Source organism: Opisthocomus hoazin, chromosome 6 (assembly GCF_030867145.1).
Source record: "Opisthocomus hoazin isolate bOpiHoa1 chromosome 6, bOpiHoa1.hap1, whole genome shotgun sequence".
In the NCBI taxonomy this organism is placed as follows: domain Eukaryota; kingdom Metazoa; phylum Chordata; class Aves; order Opisthocomiformes; family Opisthocomidae; genus Opisthocomus; species Opisthocomus hoazin.
In genome coordinates, this window is record NC_134419.1 from 64,545,292 (window position 1) to 64,563,064 (window position 17,773).

At 49.1% G+C, this 17,773-nt stretch overlaps 2 protein-coding genes across 4 annotated transcripts in view; one reads left to right on the plus strand and one right to left on the minus strand.

Annotated features, from left to right (window-relative positions):
* Positions 1-87: 87 nt before the first annotated feature.
* Positions 88-3,733, minus strand: HPS6 (HPS6 biogenesis of lysosomal organelles complex 2 subunit 3). Its single transcript, XM_009943944.2, has one exon. The coding sequence runs from the start codon at positions 3,664-3,666 to the stop codon at positions 1,207-1,209; it is 2,460 nt and encodes an 819-aa protein (XP_009942246.2). The 5' UTR covers positions 3,667-3,733; the 3' UTR covers positions 88-1,206.
* A 232-nt stretch (positions 3,734-3,965) lies between these two features.
* The window catches only part of ARMH3 (armadillo like helical domain containing 3), a 129,566-nt gene continuing 115,758 nt past the window's right edge, over positions 3,966-17,773 (plus strand). The window contains exons 1-8 of one of the 3 annotated variants that reach the window (XM_075423581.1): positions 3,966-4,281; positions 11,453-11,564; positions 12,047-12,103; positions 12,239-12,385; positions 14,573-14,680; positions 15,803-15,895; positions 16,749-16,823; positions 17,440-17,526. In XM_075423581.1, coding sequence (XP_075279696.1) covers positions 11,463-11,564; positions 12,047-12,103; positions 12,239-12,385; positions 14,573-14,680; positions 15,803-15,895; positions 16,749-16,823; positions 17,440-17,526 — 669 coding nt within the window. In that variant the 5' untranslated portion in view covers positions 3,966-4,281; positions 11,453-11,462. Of the gene's footprint in view, positions 4,282-4,428; positions 5,044-10,709; positions 10,872-11,452; positions 11,565-12,046; positions 12,104-12,238; positions 12,386-14,572; positions 14,681-15,802; positions 15,896-16,748; positions 16,824-17,439; positions 17,527-17,773 lie in introns of those variants that run through there. The other 2 variants (XM_075423580.1, XM_075423582.1) reach the window with 2 other exon arrangements.

Here is a 17,773-nt window from a genome sequence, read left to right on the forward strand (position 1 = left end):
GCATCCTCACAACATCCACCACCGCCCCAGCACTGCTTTAGGAACCTTTATTTTTAAAAGGAGTCTGCCTGCCACACTTCACCCCCCCCCCCCAAGAGTGCTAATGCAGGTGAATCTCCCCCATCCCATCCCATCCCAGCTCTGCCAGACCGGCAAGGCAGGAGACAGCTCCTTCACACCACAGCCCAGAAGGCAGGGGCGAAGCCACAGCCAGGGTCTCTCTCCCGGAGGAGGGGGCCAGGCAGCGAGCACCGGAGGCTGGAACCTGGATCCTCCTGCATGACTGCTCTCAAGTTACACTGACTTTGCAAACAGAAGCACAATATGAGCCAGACAACCCTGACAAAGCCCCTTTGTGTGCAAAGGGCAAAGGTAGAGGAGATGGGAAGAGAGGGCCCAGGCGTCCCGCAGCATAATCTAAGCTTCCACAAAGGAAAAGGAGAGGCAGGGCCAGCCCCAAGCTCGCACAGGCTGCTGCTAGCTTCTCAGCTCAGACAAGAGTTCGGGTACCATCTGGGACAGAGAGATAAGGGAATTAGGCTGCTCTCTTCAGCTAAGTAGCTGCAATCAGTCACAGCTACAGGACTGATCCCAGAGGAATCGGAGCGAGACAGCGTGCTGCAGCTGCCAGCGCGTGTGCTGGGACCCCCAGTACCACGGAGCTGTGCCACACTGGCATTTAGCATCTGACTAAGCCCAAAGCAGAGCCCAGTGACCCCACTGCAAAGAACACGTGTAGTTTCTCACAGGCAGAGCCTGGAGGCACCACCGAACCCACCGAGCAGAGAATGGGGGAGAAAGACTGTGTATGTCCCTGCCCACCGCTCCGCCACCACTCTTAGAGGATCGGGGAAGCAGAAGTTATAAAGGAGCCAAGCAGACCAAAACCAAAGTGCTTTGGGCAGGGAGCAGTTCCGTCGTCCTGTAGTGCAGCCCACGCTTTCATCTGCAAACGCACCTGGCATCTGCTCTTCCACGAGGGCACACGCAATTGCACTTGCTAGAAATAGCCAGAAAGCCTGCCCCGGCCTCAGGTGAGATCCCCCAGTCCCGGCCACCCCACGGACTCTTCGAGATGCTGCCGCGGGGAGGCTTCAGAAAGGAGCAGGCTTCCACACTGCCAGGCAGGGCAGAATTTCCTGGGGTGGAGGCGGCTTTCCCCTCCTCGTGCACCCAAGGCTTGGGATGCTGTTGTGCTCCCCCCCTTCACGCGGTGTCACCCTGCACCAGCACCGAGGGGGAAGAAGTCCTTGCCATGGGTGGCTGAGGGGTGTCATCGGCCGCTGCTTTTGAGGGGATCTTGTGCTCTCGGGGCGGGGTGGGAGGGGGGAAGGTGGGGCTCTGCAAGGCATCCGAGTACATCTCGTCCTGGACGCAGGGATGCTGCACAACCCTTTGCAGCAGTGGCTTGAGCAAGCCTACAGTCAGCTGGTTGCCCTCGCTGGAGAAGGGCACTGGGTCCTCCCCGGCGTGAGGGAGGTGCTGCAGGACCACAGTGAGGATGTCCGAGGCGGTAAGCTCAGCGGGGCATAGCGGCCACAGTGTGTCCAGATAAGGGTCCAGCTCCCGGTGCTGGGCAAACTCTGCCAGCAGCGTGGTGAATATCTCCTTGTTAAGCAAGGGGCTGAGCTTGGAGAACTTCTCTGCCACCTCCACCACCCGCTGCCACCGCTTCAGGCGGATGAGAAGGTGCAGAGCTTGCAGCACAGCCTTAGGCCTCTTGCTGCAAAGCAGCAGTTCCAGCTCCATCTCATCATCTGCCTCGCTGCGCTTGTTCTTCCTGGCCAGCACTCCCAGCGCTCTCTTGTACAGCGGCACCCGACCCTCTGGGCCCTCCTTGCTGCTGTAAGCCCAAGAGATGCTAACGTACTGCTGGGTCAGCTCCACAAAACTGGGCAGCCACTTGGGTTTGAACCTCAGGAAAGAGGTGCAGATGAGCTCAAAGAGCGGGATGACCCCATTCTGACCCACCTCCTCCTGCTGCGGCCCTCCCAGGACCTTCTTCCACACCTCCGGGGTGGCCCTGGCTACCAAGAGGCCATCCCCGTTCTGCTGCAGCTGCAGGCAGCTCCTTGTGGCCTTCCAGGCAGCCCTGGGGAAGGAGGCAAAGATGGAGTTCAGGTAGGCCAAGTTGTCCTTGTCCATGTCAGAGTGCAGAACGCGGCTGACCTCCTGCTCTACCAGTTCCTCACAGTAGCTTTCCACCTCACTCTCCGGGGCGCACACCACGCAGGTCTTTAGGAGCTCCAGGCTCATGTAGCTCTGCAGCTCGAGGCTCATCGTGCTCAACAGCTTAGCATAAGTGTCTTGGAGACCTTGGGCCGGCTTCTGCTTCTGGTGGAGGCTGTGCTGCAGGATGGCAGCGAGGGCCACAGGAGCCTGGAATGCACCACCTTTCTTCAACTTCTCCACCGTCAGCTTGGAGCTGCTGAGGCTCCTCCTCTGGTAGTATCTGCAGGCCTCCTCAAACACCATCTCCACCAGGCATGGCTCAGGCCGGCTGCTGTCCTCAGGTTTGGAGAGGCTAAAGCTGTAGATGCCAGTCTGAGTGAGGAGGTGGATGCTGTCCTCCTCCCCTGGGGACTCCACAAAATGCACCTCTTTCATGCTCAGGATTTTCTTTTCTACGAGCCTTCCACTGTTCTGATCAACGAGGTATAGGACACCAGCCAGCACACAGGCCAGGATGCTGCCACAGGTCTTCAGCTGGACAGGACTTCCTTGGGCCAGGGGGCCCCTCTCCAGGTCAAAGATATGTCTCTGTGTCCCATCTGGCTCTACCATGTTCACAGCACCCTTCGTGCTCACCAGCAGCAGACCCCCGCTGTTGGACACAGCAGAGGTGTGAATGTCCAGAGGTGCCAAACCTGAAAGAAGTCCCACAGAGCCAAGCAGGAGCTTCCTGAAGTCTGACTCACTGCTGGAGCGCAGCACCTTGCTCTGGACGAAGCCTGCGGAGGGGGCTGTGATGGTGAGCTTTGCCGTCTCAGGATGCCAGATGAGGAGGAATTTGGAAGTGGTGGCAAAGCTGGCAGTGTCGGGCACCAGGAAGACGTGCTGGGGGGAGGCCAGGACCTGGTACTCGGGGCTGTTGTGCAGGACTATCCTTACGGCGCCCAGCCGCAAGCCTTGCTCCCCCACCTCCAGAGCCCGGCTGCAGACGCAGAACCTGAAGGCACTCTTGCTCATGTCCGAGTGGGTGTCCAGGGGAGGCCTCTCCTCACACCACACCAGGCTGGCTCCCTGGCCGCACGCGGAGACGACGCGCGCCCGGGCGCCCTGGCAGAGCTCCAGTGTCTGCAGCAGCTGCCAGCCCACGGCCACCACGAAGTGCCACACCTCGGTCCGGCCGTGCTCCCACACCAGGGCCAGCGCCCAGGAGCCCAGCGTCACAGGGCTCTGCAGGAAGAGCAGCCCCAGCAGGGCCGGCTGCGGCGGCTGCCAGTTCCTCTCCAGGTCGGCTCCCCCGACGCCGTGCCGCTGGAAGGCCAGCACCCGGGGCTGGGGGGGCGGCCGGCTCTGCTGCAGGACCAGAAGGTGCTGCCCGTCGGGGCTGGACTGGACGCGGCGGGGCTCGTCTCCCTGGCACAGCAGCTCCTGCAGCCGCTGGCCTCGGCCGAAGTCGCTGAAGTCGGAGACCTGCCGCAGCATCCCGGCTCGCTTCATGGCGGGGCGCCCGGCCCGCTCACCGACAGCGTGCGCCAGGCCGAGCGGGGGCACGGAGCCGAGCGGCCCCCCCACCCCGCACCCCGCGGCTTCCGCAGCCCCCCCGACCCCCGGGCACGCCCCTCCCGCCGGGCCCCCGCGGGGCCTACCTGCCGCGGCGGCTGCCTGGCCGGGGCCGGGCCGCTGGGCTCGGCGCTGCGCAATCACGAGGCGGCGGCCTTCCGGGCGGGGCCGCGCCGCGCCGGCCCGGGCCGCCCCTCTCCTACTTCCGCCGCCGGTGCGGGGAGGGCGGCGGGGCCGCGGCGCGGGGGCGGCCCGCCAAGCGCCGCAGGCGACATTGTTTTTTTCACCGGCGGTGTCAGGCTCCTCCGGGAGAGGTGAACCCCGTCCGGCCCGGCGAGGAGGAACCTCCCCGCGCTGCCCTCACCCGTCCCGTCCCGTCCCGCCCCGCCCGCGGCTGTCGCCGGGAACTGGGGCCGTCCGGCGCCTGGCGGCACCCCCCGCCCACCCGTGTGCTGGCGGCGCTAGGACCGCGCGGCGCGGCTCCCCTTGAAGCGCATGCGCGGCGCGGCTAGCGGCGCCTGCGCACTGGGCCGGGGAACGGCTCGCCCGCAGGTAAGCGCTGGGGACCGGGGGGGGTGGGACGCGGCCCCCCCACCCCCGCGGGGCCAGGCCACGCCCCCCGCCGCCCCTCCTCAGCGGCCGCCCTGGCCCGGGCCCGGTGGGCGGCACTGGCCCCTGGGGCTCCGTCGCCCCGAGGGGGAACCCGCCGGGCGGGGACGCGGTCCGCCGCGAGGGGCCCCGCCGGGGTGCCCCGCAGGCCCGGCCCTAAGGGCCGCCGCGGAGCCTCCCCACGCCCGCTGGGAAGCCGCTGCTGGCGGCACCTTGCTGCCCCCCCCTGCCAGCGTGGGGCCTGGCCGCCCCTGGGAGCCTGGGCGTGCGGGGGAGGTTTTACCCCGGTGCGCTGCTGGCGGAGCGCTGCCCCCAGGGAGCGCCTCTGCCCCGCCGGAGGAGCAGGCCCGGCCCGGCCCCCTGGCGCTGCCGGAGCCGCGGGCCGCAGGGCCGGCTGGCTGCCCGGCTGCCTCGGGGTCACTCCTGCTGGAAAAGGAACGAGCAGGCCGTGTTCTGCTGTCACTGACCGCTCTATCACCGGGTTCACCTCACGGTCCTGCGAGCGACCGTGCCACCAAGGCAGAGGGGAGTGGTGGGCAGCGGTGAAGGCGTGGGAGCTTGTGGTGTTTCTTACGCTGGGGGCAGAGGCTGCTCGCTGCATAAGCAAGGTTCCGACCCCTGTTGTGTCTGTCACCGCAGGAAAGTTTGCTTTTAAGCAGAGTTTGTGATCTGAACACATGATGAGAGCCAGTTCGGGCTGAGCAGGTGGGTGGAACGCGCAAAGCAGTAAGAGGTTTTGGGTCGCAGCGATATGTGGTGATTCTTGCCATTCACCACCTGTTTGAGCTCCAGTAGGAAGTGTGACGAAAATTTTTTAGAGGAATTTCAGGGCGGGGAAAAAAGGACATCAGGTTGGCTTTCCAGTAATAATAGCATAATCCTCCGTCTGTGTCGCTTAGGACACTTTTTGCTGTGTGCAAAGAGACTGTGGGCAGGGTATATACGGAGTAAAAACGTTCAACAGTTATTGGTTAGCATGCACAAAAGAAAGAGTGAGGCTTTAATCAGCTGCTAGGCTACACATTCATCTGCTCCCCACCCCTGCTAACACAGCAGGCAGCCACGCAGACAGCCCTCAGGAGGGGAAGGGTCAGCCTCTGCTGCGCAGAGTTGCTGAGTTGCTCTATTCTGGCTCCCCAGTGGCGTTTTCGTTTTTTTTTTTGGTTGCCTTTTTTACGTTTGTTTGCTTTAGGATCTTCTACATTTTTATGTTTGCGTTTTCCTTCCTGGGTGCTTGTGCTACTAGTGGTCCATGTCTCAGAAATGTTACCTCTCTGCAGCTCCACCTTGCTTGGCTTGCCTTGGCTCTGCTCTGCAGTTTCTTAGAACATAGCAGCTTCCTCAGAAGTCAGAGCCAAGGTCATGCAGCTGCGCTGTGTTGAGCATGGGCCTTGGATCCACACCGACAGCTGAAGCCCTGGGAAAAGGGCAGGGGAAGGTTACAGGGAGTGTGTTTTTCTTCAGAAGGAAGACATCTGAAGGGGCCTCTGAGTGGCATGAGCTTTTAGGTGGGAGTGTAGAGGCAGTGCAGAATATTTAGTGGTGAACTAGGTAGGATGCATTTTGAAGGGCTTGAAAAGTGAAAACCCAAAGAGACTTTCTGACAGGAGAGCTGGGCGTTATATCCAGGAATATGGAAAAGAAGTGTGATGAAATGAAAAAATCAATTTGGAAAAATGGTGTGAACAGATGGAGGTGGAAGCATGTGACTCTTGTCTGGATGGACTTGACAGGAAGAAGCTTAACTAGTTGATGGTGTGGAGTTGATGAATTGGATGTTATTTTAACTGGACAGACAGAAATGAAAGGCAATTATGGATGAAGTGTTAAAAATGTAACTTGGATGTTACTCTTTTATAGCATTGCTGAAGCAGGTGTAGTGGGAGGAAGTCTGTGGCTGTATCTGCATTAGGACATTGCTTTTCCTGCTTTTCAAGGGGGGGAAAAATAGGTCGGTAGTGGTGTAACTGTAGATTGTACTGTGTAGAAGCGCGTACACCACTACTCCTCTCAGCGGGATGAAGGGACTTGCTAGTAAAAAGGTACGTACTGGGACTGTGCTGGAGATCATGTTGCTTGATACTGCAGAAAAAGAAGTAGGATCTATGTGGGTTCTTGTCGTCTGCACACCCCCAGAATATATTTCTCGTTATATACTGCGTGAAGGCACCTGGAAGTTCTGCTAGATGGATCCAAGGCTTGCGTGCCTTGCGTTACCGTTGTGTGACTCATTACTCGCAGTGTTACCGTTTCCCTTCTTCATGGGTTGGGCACCCTATGTTTGTCAAGGAGAGCACAGTCTGAGCAGTTTTCATTCTAATGGACAATACACAAATAAAGTTGTAAAGAATGGATGAAATATAAAAGCAGTGTGGACCTGTTAGCAAGAACCGTAACCGCCAACACAAGAGTTGGCAGATCGTAAGATGCAAAAGGGCATATAGCAGGAATTTGGTCATGCTGGTTCCTAAATCTTTGACAAAACCTAGCCCAACTTGTTTCTCCGCTCGAAGTTTTCACTAGTGGTCTGCCAGGCTGCTGCTGGGCCGTCCTGGGGGTTTAATTCTGGAGCTTGAATTCGGTCAAGGCCTTGTCTGTGCATTGGGATTTGTAAACTCGTGTGCAGGGTGCAGACTGTCAATTGCTTCCAGTGATTGACGAGTGCTGGAACCTGTGTTTTAACTGCCTGTTGCTCAGGTCTAATATTGACTCTGCAGATTCATCATGTGGATTAAGTGCAGGCTTTTCCTGGAATGTCACTGGAGAGTTTAAAGACTCCTTGGCTTGTAATGCATTGCTTTAGAAGCTGCTATGGGTTAACTGTTTTAGGCAGGGTTTTATCCCCCTCTCTTGCACGATCGAGATAATTTTTGCACAACTTTCCATTGGACCTGAGTGATATACCTGCGAAATACCTTGAAAGGCACAGTGTGATCACACTGGGTCCCAGGTGCATGTGGTTGGTGGGCGGGGGCAATTACTAGCCTTGAAAGATTTAAACAAATGAGTCCAATCTTAGTAGCACTGACAAATCGAAGGATATTGGATTCTAAAAGCAACAGTAGCTCAGTTCTTATTCAGAGTCTTTATAAATATTGATTGAGGTCCAGGGCTTTGGCATTAACAAACTAGTATAGATCACATCATTTGCACTGCCATTTTCAGATAGAGAATAAATGGTTTGCCAAGTCAGTAGGTGAAAATACCGTTTTATGTCATCTGTTTGTTTTCTTTTTATTTAGCCATGAAGTGTTACAGTGTTTTTTTGAGGGGCCCACACTGAAAAAAATATACTTAATCATGTTTGCTTTTATGTGAGGGTTGTGTATATGCATCTGTAATCTTGAAAACTTTCAGGTTTGTTAGCCTAGACATTTAAATGCAAAATACAGGGCTTGATCGGCTGCATGCAAGTTTGGATCCTGATGTCAAATTACAAGTTTGGATTCTGATGTCATTATGATGTAGATGTGCATGAGTGTTATGTTCTCTACAGTAGTATTTTTTTATTATAAGAAGATCTGTGGAATAATGTCTGTACAGGAGCTGAATGACAGTGTGGAGCAGCCGCAGTTTTCAATGTGCACAAGTCTGAGTAAACCTCAGACTCAAAATGTCAGGTTCATTTTTCCTGTGGATATGCTAACGAAAAGCTAACAGAGATGTGTTGATCAGAATGTCACGTTTGGTTGGAATCTGTGCTGTGAGTTCTGGAATGAAATGGAAAGGAGGTGGATGGTTGGGTGTGCTCGTCCCTTTCTTCCTGACTGGATCAGCTGATCCCAGGGCTGATGATAGATAAAGCAGAGTCTGCCTGAACTTCTGCCTGCCGTTGCTTTTATCTTCCTGCCTTTGAGCTGGCGAGACTCGTGCTTTGTTGAGGTTTCTTTTCGTTCTGGATGAAGCGTCTTGGACCTTGTGCTGCACAGCAAAGTACTTGCTGTTCTAAAAATCCACATGCGTGTGCTTCTCTTGGCCCTGAGGGGTAGTTCTCCTGTGCAGTCGGTGGCTGCAGCAGGGTTCCCCGAGCAGCATGTGTTAATGGGGCTGACCTATTGACAGAATAAATTATCCATTTGAACCTACAATGCGGAAAATACACTGGTGCTTTTAAAAATGTGGTGCGTCTAAAGGATAATTGTTAACTATATTCAGTGTTGTTGTTTTCAGAAGCTGTCACAGCCTCCTGATAATTTGACACCTCTGCAACTTATTTATAAACGTTTTGTGCATTTCACTGTTTTCTGCAGCTGCCTAGAAGGTCCCCATTAGCAAATCATAGCTTCTCGTTTCTGTCTTTATGACATCTAGAAAATGTAATTGCATAAAGTGAAAAGAAAAGCCATTTGTACAGCCTGATCATCATAGGTCGTGAAACAAGCACAGCCTAATAAGGCATTGGCATGAAAGGCGACTTTTACTTTTCTCCCTTTGCTCCTCCATATGCTCGTTTGTAGAACAGCAAATTAGAAACGAGAACATTATTTAATCCTTGCCTCTAGCAGTTGTCTTTGTATGTACTCTGTGCAGCTTTGATTGAGAGAAGATGAATCCCAAGTCCCATTTTGACAGAGACTAGAATTTTCACATGATCATGCGATCCCTCTGACGCTCACCCAGCATCAAGCCTTTGTGTCTTGTGGGATTTAGATTTTTCTGTCTTACTGGAAATGTAGGAAAAGTGTTAAAATGCAGCTCCCAAAGTTCACGGACTAAGCAGAGTGTATTGATCCCTTCCCATTCATGTACACATTTGATGTGAGGATGCTGACCTAGAAGCACTGAGAGTTAGTTTATTAGTTTTGACAAGGCGATTCATTAGCTGTAATTCAATTAGAAGCACACTGATGGATGTGTTTGTATGCTGGGGTTGGCAGCTGCTATAGGTTCAGAAGCTTAAAATTCTAGTTGGGAAATTGTTTTGTGCAATCTTGGGTAAGATTTGTATTGCTAGGCTAAAAGTGACATCGTTCCAGATTTGGTTTTTAATAGATTTCTCTCTGTTTCCAATTATGTTTCTAATTAGAATAATGTCTTATTTCCCAAGACAGTTTAAAAATAATGCAAAGTTTGTAAAAAAGAAGCTATCAAGATGATTGAATAATGTTTTCTTTTTCATTTGGTAGACTGAAACCTTTTTCCATCTTAAATGGATATGTAGACCTATTAGGCTACATGAATAATTTTGGTATTTACAGGAGGTTGTGGTGTGGTAGTTGCTAAGGTTTCTTCTGTCAGTGTGTCTTGGAGCTGTTTCCGTTCTCACCCCAGCACATGGACCAGCCCTTAACTAGCCAGCTGTGCACGTCCCCTTTGTAGTGGGAGGGCAGAACACCCCTCTGTGTTTCTGTATAGATCTCAGCTCTTCAGGTGTGAGATCTGCTACTCTCTGTCCTACCCTCTGCTTTCCCATCCAGGCAAAGCTTCTTTCCTTCATGCCTGGGGTAGCGTCTTTTGCAGCAGCATTGTTTCTCCAGGCCCAAAGATGTTCTCCTGCCACTTAGAACTGAGATTGGTGGCTCCAGGGATGGATGTCTGAATAACCTGGGACTCTGGGAGCCTGAGAGTCCTAGTTGAGAACATAGTTGTAGTCTAAGGCAATCAAAAGCTATCTGCAGTGGAAAGAATGTAAAAGGGATCTGGAACTGGCATTTGGTAGTTGCTGGAGCTTGCTCTCTGAGGGAAAGAGATACCTGAACGTGCTGTGGTTGTGGAAGGGATTCAGGCAGTCTGGGGTGGAGGCTGAATCCAAAGCTGACTCCATGGCTGCCAGCTCAGAAAGCTCTGGGGTCTTAGATGCTGACTGCAGTGAACTTACCTCTCTGTGCATAATTTAGCATGGCTGAGTGCAGCTACCACAAGAGCCTGCCCGTGTTTTTCTGGAGCATGACTGAAGTCAAGCCTCAGCCGCAGGTATGCTGCTGCCATGTGTGTAATTAGCTTTGGAGGTAAGGGAGAGAAAGGTTGTGAGCTCAGGGATATGAGAGAGGACGTCATTCTCTTGCTGCAAAGTACCTCTGACAGTGCTGCTATGATAGAGGAGGTTAGAACAGTGCTAAAGGTATGATCCTTGCCAGAAAAATCTATGACTGCGGATAAATACATATTTGCAAGGCCAGAGTGGTGATGTGCTTTGCAGCGTCAGACAGGAGGTTCCGGGTACCTGGCGAGTCGCGTGTTCTGACTCTCAGCCCCTGGAATGGGTTGGCTGTCACAGAAGGTTCAGGACTGCAGCTATGGCTGGTACTTTTTGTAACAATGATACTGCCTTGCTTTTTAACAGGATAACCAGTAAACATGAGACACCAATTAATTATAGTAAAACCTGTTTGTGTTTCTAGAAAACCCTTTGCTGTCAAATGGATCAGGAAATTCATCTGGTTTAAAAAAAAAAATCCTTGCAAAGCTCCTCCCCTGTGTTCCTCCATCCTCCCCCCAAACCTGAACCACATGTGATGATTTTGAGGCTGGTGTTCTTCTCTGGCTTGATTTGCAGAGCAGCTGGCGCAGCTGAGGGATGCCAAGGTGCAGAGGTAGGGATGAGCAAGGGTGGCAGAAGTGCTTTAGGGAGGCTTTGCAGCCAAATGTTTCCTAGTGTTGGACACCACCTCAGATTGCAAAAGCAGAATTTGAAGTGCTTTGGTAGGCAGCAAATTAAACAGATAAGACATTTTCAAACAGTTTGAGGAGCTTTTTGTCACAAGTTGTCCTTGAGGTTTGACCAGCATCAAAAAGGACTGGGTATCCATTTGATAACAAGTTCATGCAATGAGATTAACAAATACAAACTTTTCTAGAGGTAAACTGCATGGATCTCAATCATGAATCAATTTCTAGCAGAGAGGAATTAAGAAAATTTATCCATAAGGAGTTTATTCTGTATCTGCCTGTGTCTGGACTTTTGCATCTTTCTTTGAAATGGGATAGAGGACTAGGTGGGACCTTTGATCCAATTTCTTATCTTGTACAGTTATTAAAGTCTCTGCTTCCAGCTTTTGAGAGACTGTTAGTACTTCAGTGCAGTGAAAAAGTCTTTCATGGTTGAGGCAGGCCAGATATGCCTTGAAAAAAAGTTCAAGTTTCCTTAGCCTTTTTTATGTATTCTTACCTTCAGGGTATACAACATGGCCCAAACAGAGAAGAAAGGTGGGCTGCTTCGGAAATCTTCAGCCTCCAAGAAGCCCTTGAAGGAGAAAGTTGTTTTGATGTATGATGAGATTTTCATGGTAAGGACTTGAGCAGCTCTTCTTTCTAAAGTGTTGTGTTAAATTTTCCTCATTTAGTTTGTGCTGAGGGCTCTGCGTTGTGGATTCTTTTCCCGAGGTAAGGACTGCACGGTGTAGGCACATGCTTCAGGCTCTTCTACTGTCATGTAGAGCTCTGTATTCTGCTCTCTTCCTTAAAGTCACCTTGTCCTGTTTTCTACCAGAACAATTTGTGATCTATGGGAAGTCATGTTTTTTTCAAGAGTTTCTCAAAAAATAATCCAAAATAATCCAGAAAATAAACAGAGTCATCCCAACCGAGAGCTGCTTCTGCTTGTTCTTCTGTTCCTGGAAATCTGTGTAGACAGAATTCTGTACTGAGACCACTTGGTCATCCAGTGGGATGATGCTGACTCTGAGCTACTCATGATAATAATTGTCTTTAAATTCTGCCTGAATGATTTCTTCTTGTTTGCTCTCATGGCTGTTCTTTTTCCTTTCAGACAGAGGACCCCAGTAAATGCAACCCTAGGTTTTGGGAGGAACTGTTTCTCATGAAGGTAATGGGAATTGAACATCCTCTGGTTTGCTGCTGCTGTTCTGCCTACAAAGTAGCAGACTGTCAGCACAAGGACTTGCATTTCTAAGGTCTCAGTGGTTGTGTAACATTCATGAACTGCTTCTGAACCTGACAGGTCAACTTGGAGTATCTAGAAGGCAAGCTGGAGGCTCTGGATGGGGAAGAGTTAATGAAGATAAAAGATAACATCAACTGCTTGTTTCAGCACTGCATCCAGGCACTGGGTGAGGAGCACCCAATCAGAGTGGTCAATGCATTACAGGTACCGTGCTGAGAGACGGGGAATGCTTTCTTTTGCTTCTGTTGAGGCAATATATTTGCTGCTGGTTTCAAACATCTGTGCTCATGTCTTTGCTTCTGAGGAGAAGTGATGTCTACAGAGCAGTTGCTACTTACTATCTGTGGAGGTTACAGACATTCATAGTCTCTTTAGTCTTTGAAGAACAATAGCTTGTTCCGAAGTTCAAGAGGATCTGGTGATGCAGGATGAAGCCAATGGCAATGGGGGGACAAGAGGGGCTTGTTCACACAGTAGGCTGTCAGTTTAGGGGCTTAAGAGTACTCTGTGTAGCTTTGTCTGTATTCTACTTTCTCCTGTTCTCCCTCATTGCAGTCTCCTTTTTGAATTTCCATATGGGTTGAAAATGAAATAAAGCTCTGAAGAAGTTAGTGTGAAATTTATGCAGGGGACTATCCCTGCTGGACACTTCCTAACTGGAAGCTGTGAAGAATTGTCACCCAGAATTAATAGCCATTTTCCTGCAGGTTGCCCCTTACCAAAGCTATGCTGTCCCATGTCTTGTGCGGGAGACTCCTCTCCTCAGTCTTGATGTTTAATGTTATTAGGCTGACTCTTGCAGTTTGGTCAATGCATTTGTCTCAGCTTCTCTCAGCTGTAGGAATACAGGAGTGAATTTCAGGTTTGGAGAAGTCACCTGTAGGAGACATTGGACAGCCAGCAAGCTAGGAAAAGTTGATTTTAAACAGAATATTTACACCTCTGAGAATCTTGCATTGTTTTATTATTATTATTTCTAGAATTAGTTTGAAAGGATGCAAGTAAATATTGTAGTTATACTACATAGACAGTCTAGCCCAGCCCTGAATTCCCAAACTTGTGTGCAGGCTGTTGGTGAAAGTTAGGCCAGCACTGAAGTCTAGAATCCTGCCGTGTGAGCGCAAATGGGAACCATCCTGAGCTTGAGTTGGGAGAGCATTCCCTTAATCAGACTGTGTTGATGTGGAATGTGATCTTGAAGCCCAAACTTGTTTAAGCAATCTTTTCTGGAGAATGACCATGGTGACCAAAGGTTTGTTTAGCCCAGTATCCTGTCTCTGACAGTAATGAAAAAAAGGATGTCTGCTGCACCCTTTTGCTTCTGTATGGTTCTAGAGGTCTGCTGATTCCTTGAGGTCTGCTTGTCTCCAGCTTTACAGCTTTTGGAATTAATTACTTCTCACAGGTGAATTTAAGCTGGAGTCTAAAACTGCAGTGGTTACGTTCCTGCTCATTCCCCTATTCACAGACCTGAAAGGTGCCTGATGACAAAAGTCAGGTGGCATTTTCCTCTCTTTGGGTAAATGAGAGTTGTTGTCCATAAATTTTCTGAGTGTCTGCTGGAAGCATAGGCTGTGGATATCTATATGTTAATGATCTCCAAGAACTCAGTGTGAATCAGTAATCCAGTGCCTGCAAGAAGAAACATGAAGGAGGTTGCGTTTAGTGGGAAGGTTCTTGGAGGCCATGAGGTAGTTAGGAAAACTGAAGCTTCCTAATGGCCTTGGAGACATTTTTTTTCCTCTTTTTTTTGTTGTTTTCTCTTTTCTTTTTTTTTTTTTTTTTTTTTGACAAAGAGACAGTTTATTGGTCAGACTTAGTGTAGCTGTGTGGTAACCAAACAGAAATTTGTGCTCTCTGTAGCAAAAGCATCTGCTGTGCAGACAGGCATAATGTGATAAACTGTGTTGTAGGAGTGTTGTATGTTTTCACATGCTTGAAATAAGAAATTAATCTGGAAAGTTCTAAGGCATGTCTATCCGTATATCGGACACTGCTTCTGCCTCGCAGTTTCCTGATCGATGTGTTTGGCCTTAAAGCCACACTTAGCTATTTTCCAAAGATTGTGGTCCTGTCTGGTACAAACTGGGTCTGGACAGAAGCAGCAGTGAGACTACTTTTCCTCAGAGTGCTATGAAATGAAGAGGTAAACAAATGGGAAAAATACGGACAAATACATTCTTCTCTATTTTTGAATTTTCAGCATCCAAGATACTCCTTAGAAACAACAGAGGTGGAGGAGAGGTCAGACGAAATGTATGACTTCCAGGCTGGTGGTACTCATTTAAACATCTATGCTTTGCCACTGCTAGGAGAGGGTATTAGGGCAGGTTTTGCTATTGAGTTGTAGGTGTTGCCTTACATTTTACCCTCTGATTTTTGCCTTTGCAGACTTTGTGTGCATTGATTCGGGGTGTCCATCAGAAGAACAAATCCACATCTGGGTTTGACATCATCAACATGCTTGTGGGTTTTGATAAGGCAGAGCTGTGTATGAAGGTGAGGCCCTGGCAATGTAGAGAAACAGTTTGTGCAGCAACTGTGTTGCAGGCACAGTGAGTTGTAGACAGGTGTGTCTACCAAGGTTTAGCTTTTGGGGGAAATGTTCCAGCCACTTATTAAAAACAGCTGTCCTGAAGTTCTTTACCTGCTAGTGGCACAAAGACACTTGGAGTCCCTGTGTATGTTAGTAATATAACAGCACTTTTCTTTCTTTTCCTTTAGTTTCATGCTGTGCAGTCCGTATGGTTAAGAAATCTTAAGGCCAGAAAAGGCTAACACCGGCCATTAGCACCTGGTGTTGAACCTCATACCTGGTGCCTAGTTTTTAGCTGATGGTTGTATCCTGTGTTCTCACATTTCCCTCAGCGCATGTACTGTTCTAAACTTACTTGATGCTCTTCACTGCAAAGATGTGGAGTATTGGGAAATGACAAAGTAATCTGTGATAAAGCTGAATTCCTGTTGTATCTTTCATCTGTCTACAAAAAGTAGTAATTATTCATCTCTCTACAAATAGTAGTACATTTGGGGAAAATATTAAGTAGTAACTTGGCTGTCAGAACTGCATTTTTCCTTTAAGAATAACTCTGTTACCTGGACCTTAGTATTTGGAAAACAATTATTTATGAATCTGTCAAACAGCTATACAGTGTCTATTTTTAATCATAAGTAATATGTGTACTGTTAAATTGGAGGTGTGCTGCTTACAAAAACTCTCATGGTGCCTATAAGTAAAATGGAATATTGTAAAAAGGAAGTACTGATGTTACTGTCTTGCAAACAAAAAAAATCATATTTGTAGAGCTCAGAATTACTTTGTGGATAAAATCTGTTGTTATATGTATACAAAAACATGTCATGCATCTAGAGAAAACTCTTTCAAAATGATCATGATGTTATGCCTGTAGTCATTAAAATGTAGTTAACACAAAACAATGTTGAGAACCATTAGTGTGAATATGGCCTGTGTAGCAGTCGTAATGGCTCAATTATTGGTTCTGGAATAACATTGCTTTATGTTGGTGCTCTTGTATTTGAATCTCCCCAAAAGCTTTTTATAACAAACATTTCAAATAATTTTAACTACTAATTTTAAATAACATGATTGTTCTTCTTTAGAATCTGATGGAGAGCTTGGACTCACTCCTCTGTGCAGAAGGTTCTGAAAGCCTCAAAAGCTTGTGCCTGAAGCTACTTCTCTGCTTGGTGACGGTAAATACCAGCTGTATAATAACTTAAAGGCTTAAATGAGCCACGACTTGAGGGATGGAACTGTCTCAAAACCTGAGCAGAATGCTGCAGTGTGAAGCTTGAGAACGGGAAAGAAATTATGAATGAGAACAAGGGTCAGCCCAGAATATGCATCGTTGCTCTAACCACGATGCCAATACAGACTAGCAGACTGTTTTCACCTCGTGAGGTAGGTGCCAACTGGGGCAAAAGGGGAGTAAGGGTCAATTGGATTTGTGTTTGTTTTTAGGGAAAAAGATATTTAAGAAGTGTTAGATAAATGGAAAGGGAGCAGAGGAGAGAGGCTGAGGAAAGACAGGAAGCGTGGAGCAGACAAGAGTGGTGAGGAGGTGAAGGATGATGAACTTGGAACAAATGGGCACTCATCATCTCTTGGAGGTGGTCAGCTGTGAATGATTTTGGCTATGTGAGTGTGTGGGAGGTCTTCTCTGCCCTGTTTGTGATGGGAAAGTTCTCAATGGAGCATATGTGCCCCGTTTTTTCATTCTCTGCCTCCTGTGTAGCAGCCTGCTTCAGCTGCTGATGGCTGTTGTCATGCAGCTGTGCAAAATATCAATCTGTAGGGGAAAGGGGGAGCTTGTACTATGTGGGTCATGCTTCTTGCCAGAGAGAGGGGTGGGAAGGAGGACAGATTTCTTTTACTTCATGTCTAGCTCTACTGCTAGTCACACCCTGACTTGCTGACTAAGTGTGAGATTCTGGATAAATGTGTCCATCTGGCAGCAGAACTCTTCTGTTCCCAGTGTGTGCCAGAGGCAGCTACAGCATCACGGGAGGCTTTGGGTGAGATTTTAAAACTTGTGTTTGTACTCAGGTGACAGATAACATTAGCCAGAACACCATCCTGGAGTATGTGATGATTAACAGCATATTTGAAGCTATTCTACAGGTAAGGGTTCCTCCTTCTACTGCAGGGGCTCTTCTTCCAGTGAGAGCTTTCAGTGATACATTGCTTTTCAGTATTTTCAGTGCAGCATGTCTGACTGGCACTGTGTGTTCCTTCCATTCATAGCTCAGTCACAGAATTTTTTTTTTAAGTGATATCTCCTCCTTACTCTAGTCTACTTTTTTTAGTCACTATTGAGTATTGAAAGTATTTTCACTTGAGACATTTGTGCATAGATAGAAGCTGAACAGATTTCTGGGCTAATTTCACAGAGAATAGTGAGGGTTTTTTTGCTCTTTGATAAATTATACTTTTTAGAAGTGGAACTGGGCTTGGGGAAACTCGGAGAACTTGCACATGCGCTGAGATACTGTTCAGTGCTGTTGAGAAATGTCTTTGCCCTTTATGTCCAGAAAGCCTGTGTGCATCCTCTCTGTGATAAATAAGGTTCTCTGTGTGCAGAATTTCTTGGAAGCACTGACACTCCCCCAACCTTAAATATCCTCTTTCAGTTAGGACATAATTTGCTGTTACATATATGTTTCACGGCCACATGCTGAGAGTCCCTGCAAGCTTCCTGAAGCAGGCTTGAACAGAACAGTGTGATTATTTATTCCAGATCCTGTCCAGCCCACTTAGTCGCAGGGAACATGGCTATGACGCTGTTGTCCTTCTTGCCTTGCTGGTCAACTACAGAAAGTATGAGGTAGGTATTCTTCTGGATAACAGAAACATCAATTCTCTCTACTTTATTAATTTACACTGGCCTCTGGATTATTAAGGCAGCCTACAGCACAGTTTTTTATTAAGGCAGCCTACAGCACAGTTTTTAGCAGTGCACACTATAACATTTGTCAGGGTATCAGCACAGCTACAGAAGTTTTACAAGGTAGTCAGATTATGCGAACTGTGTCTGTCTGATGTATGTGTATAATCAAACGTGTATGATATTC

What these genes read in the sequence shown, in the direction of transcription:
- HPS6 (XM_009943944.2), bottom strand. Translation starts at nt 3,666, where the DNA reads ATGAAGCGAGCCGGGATGCTGCGGCAGGTCTCCGACTTCAGCGACTTC.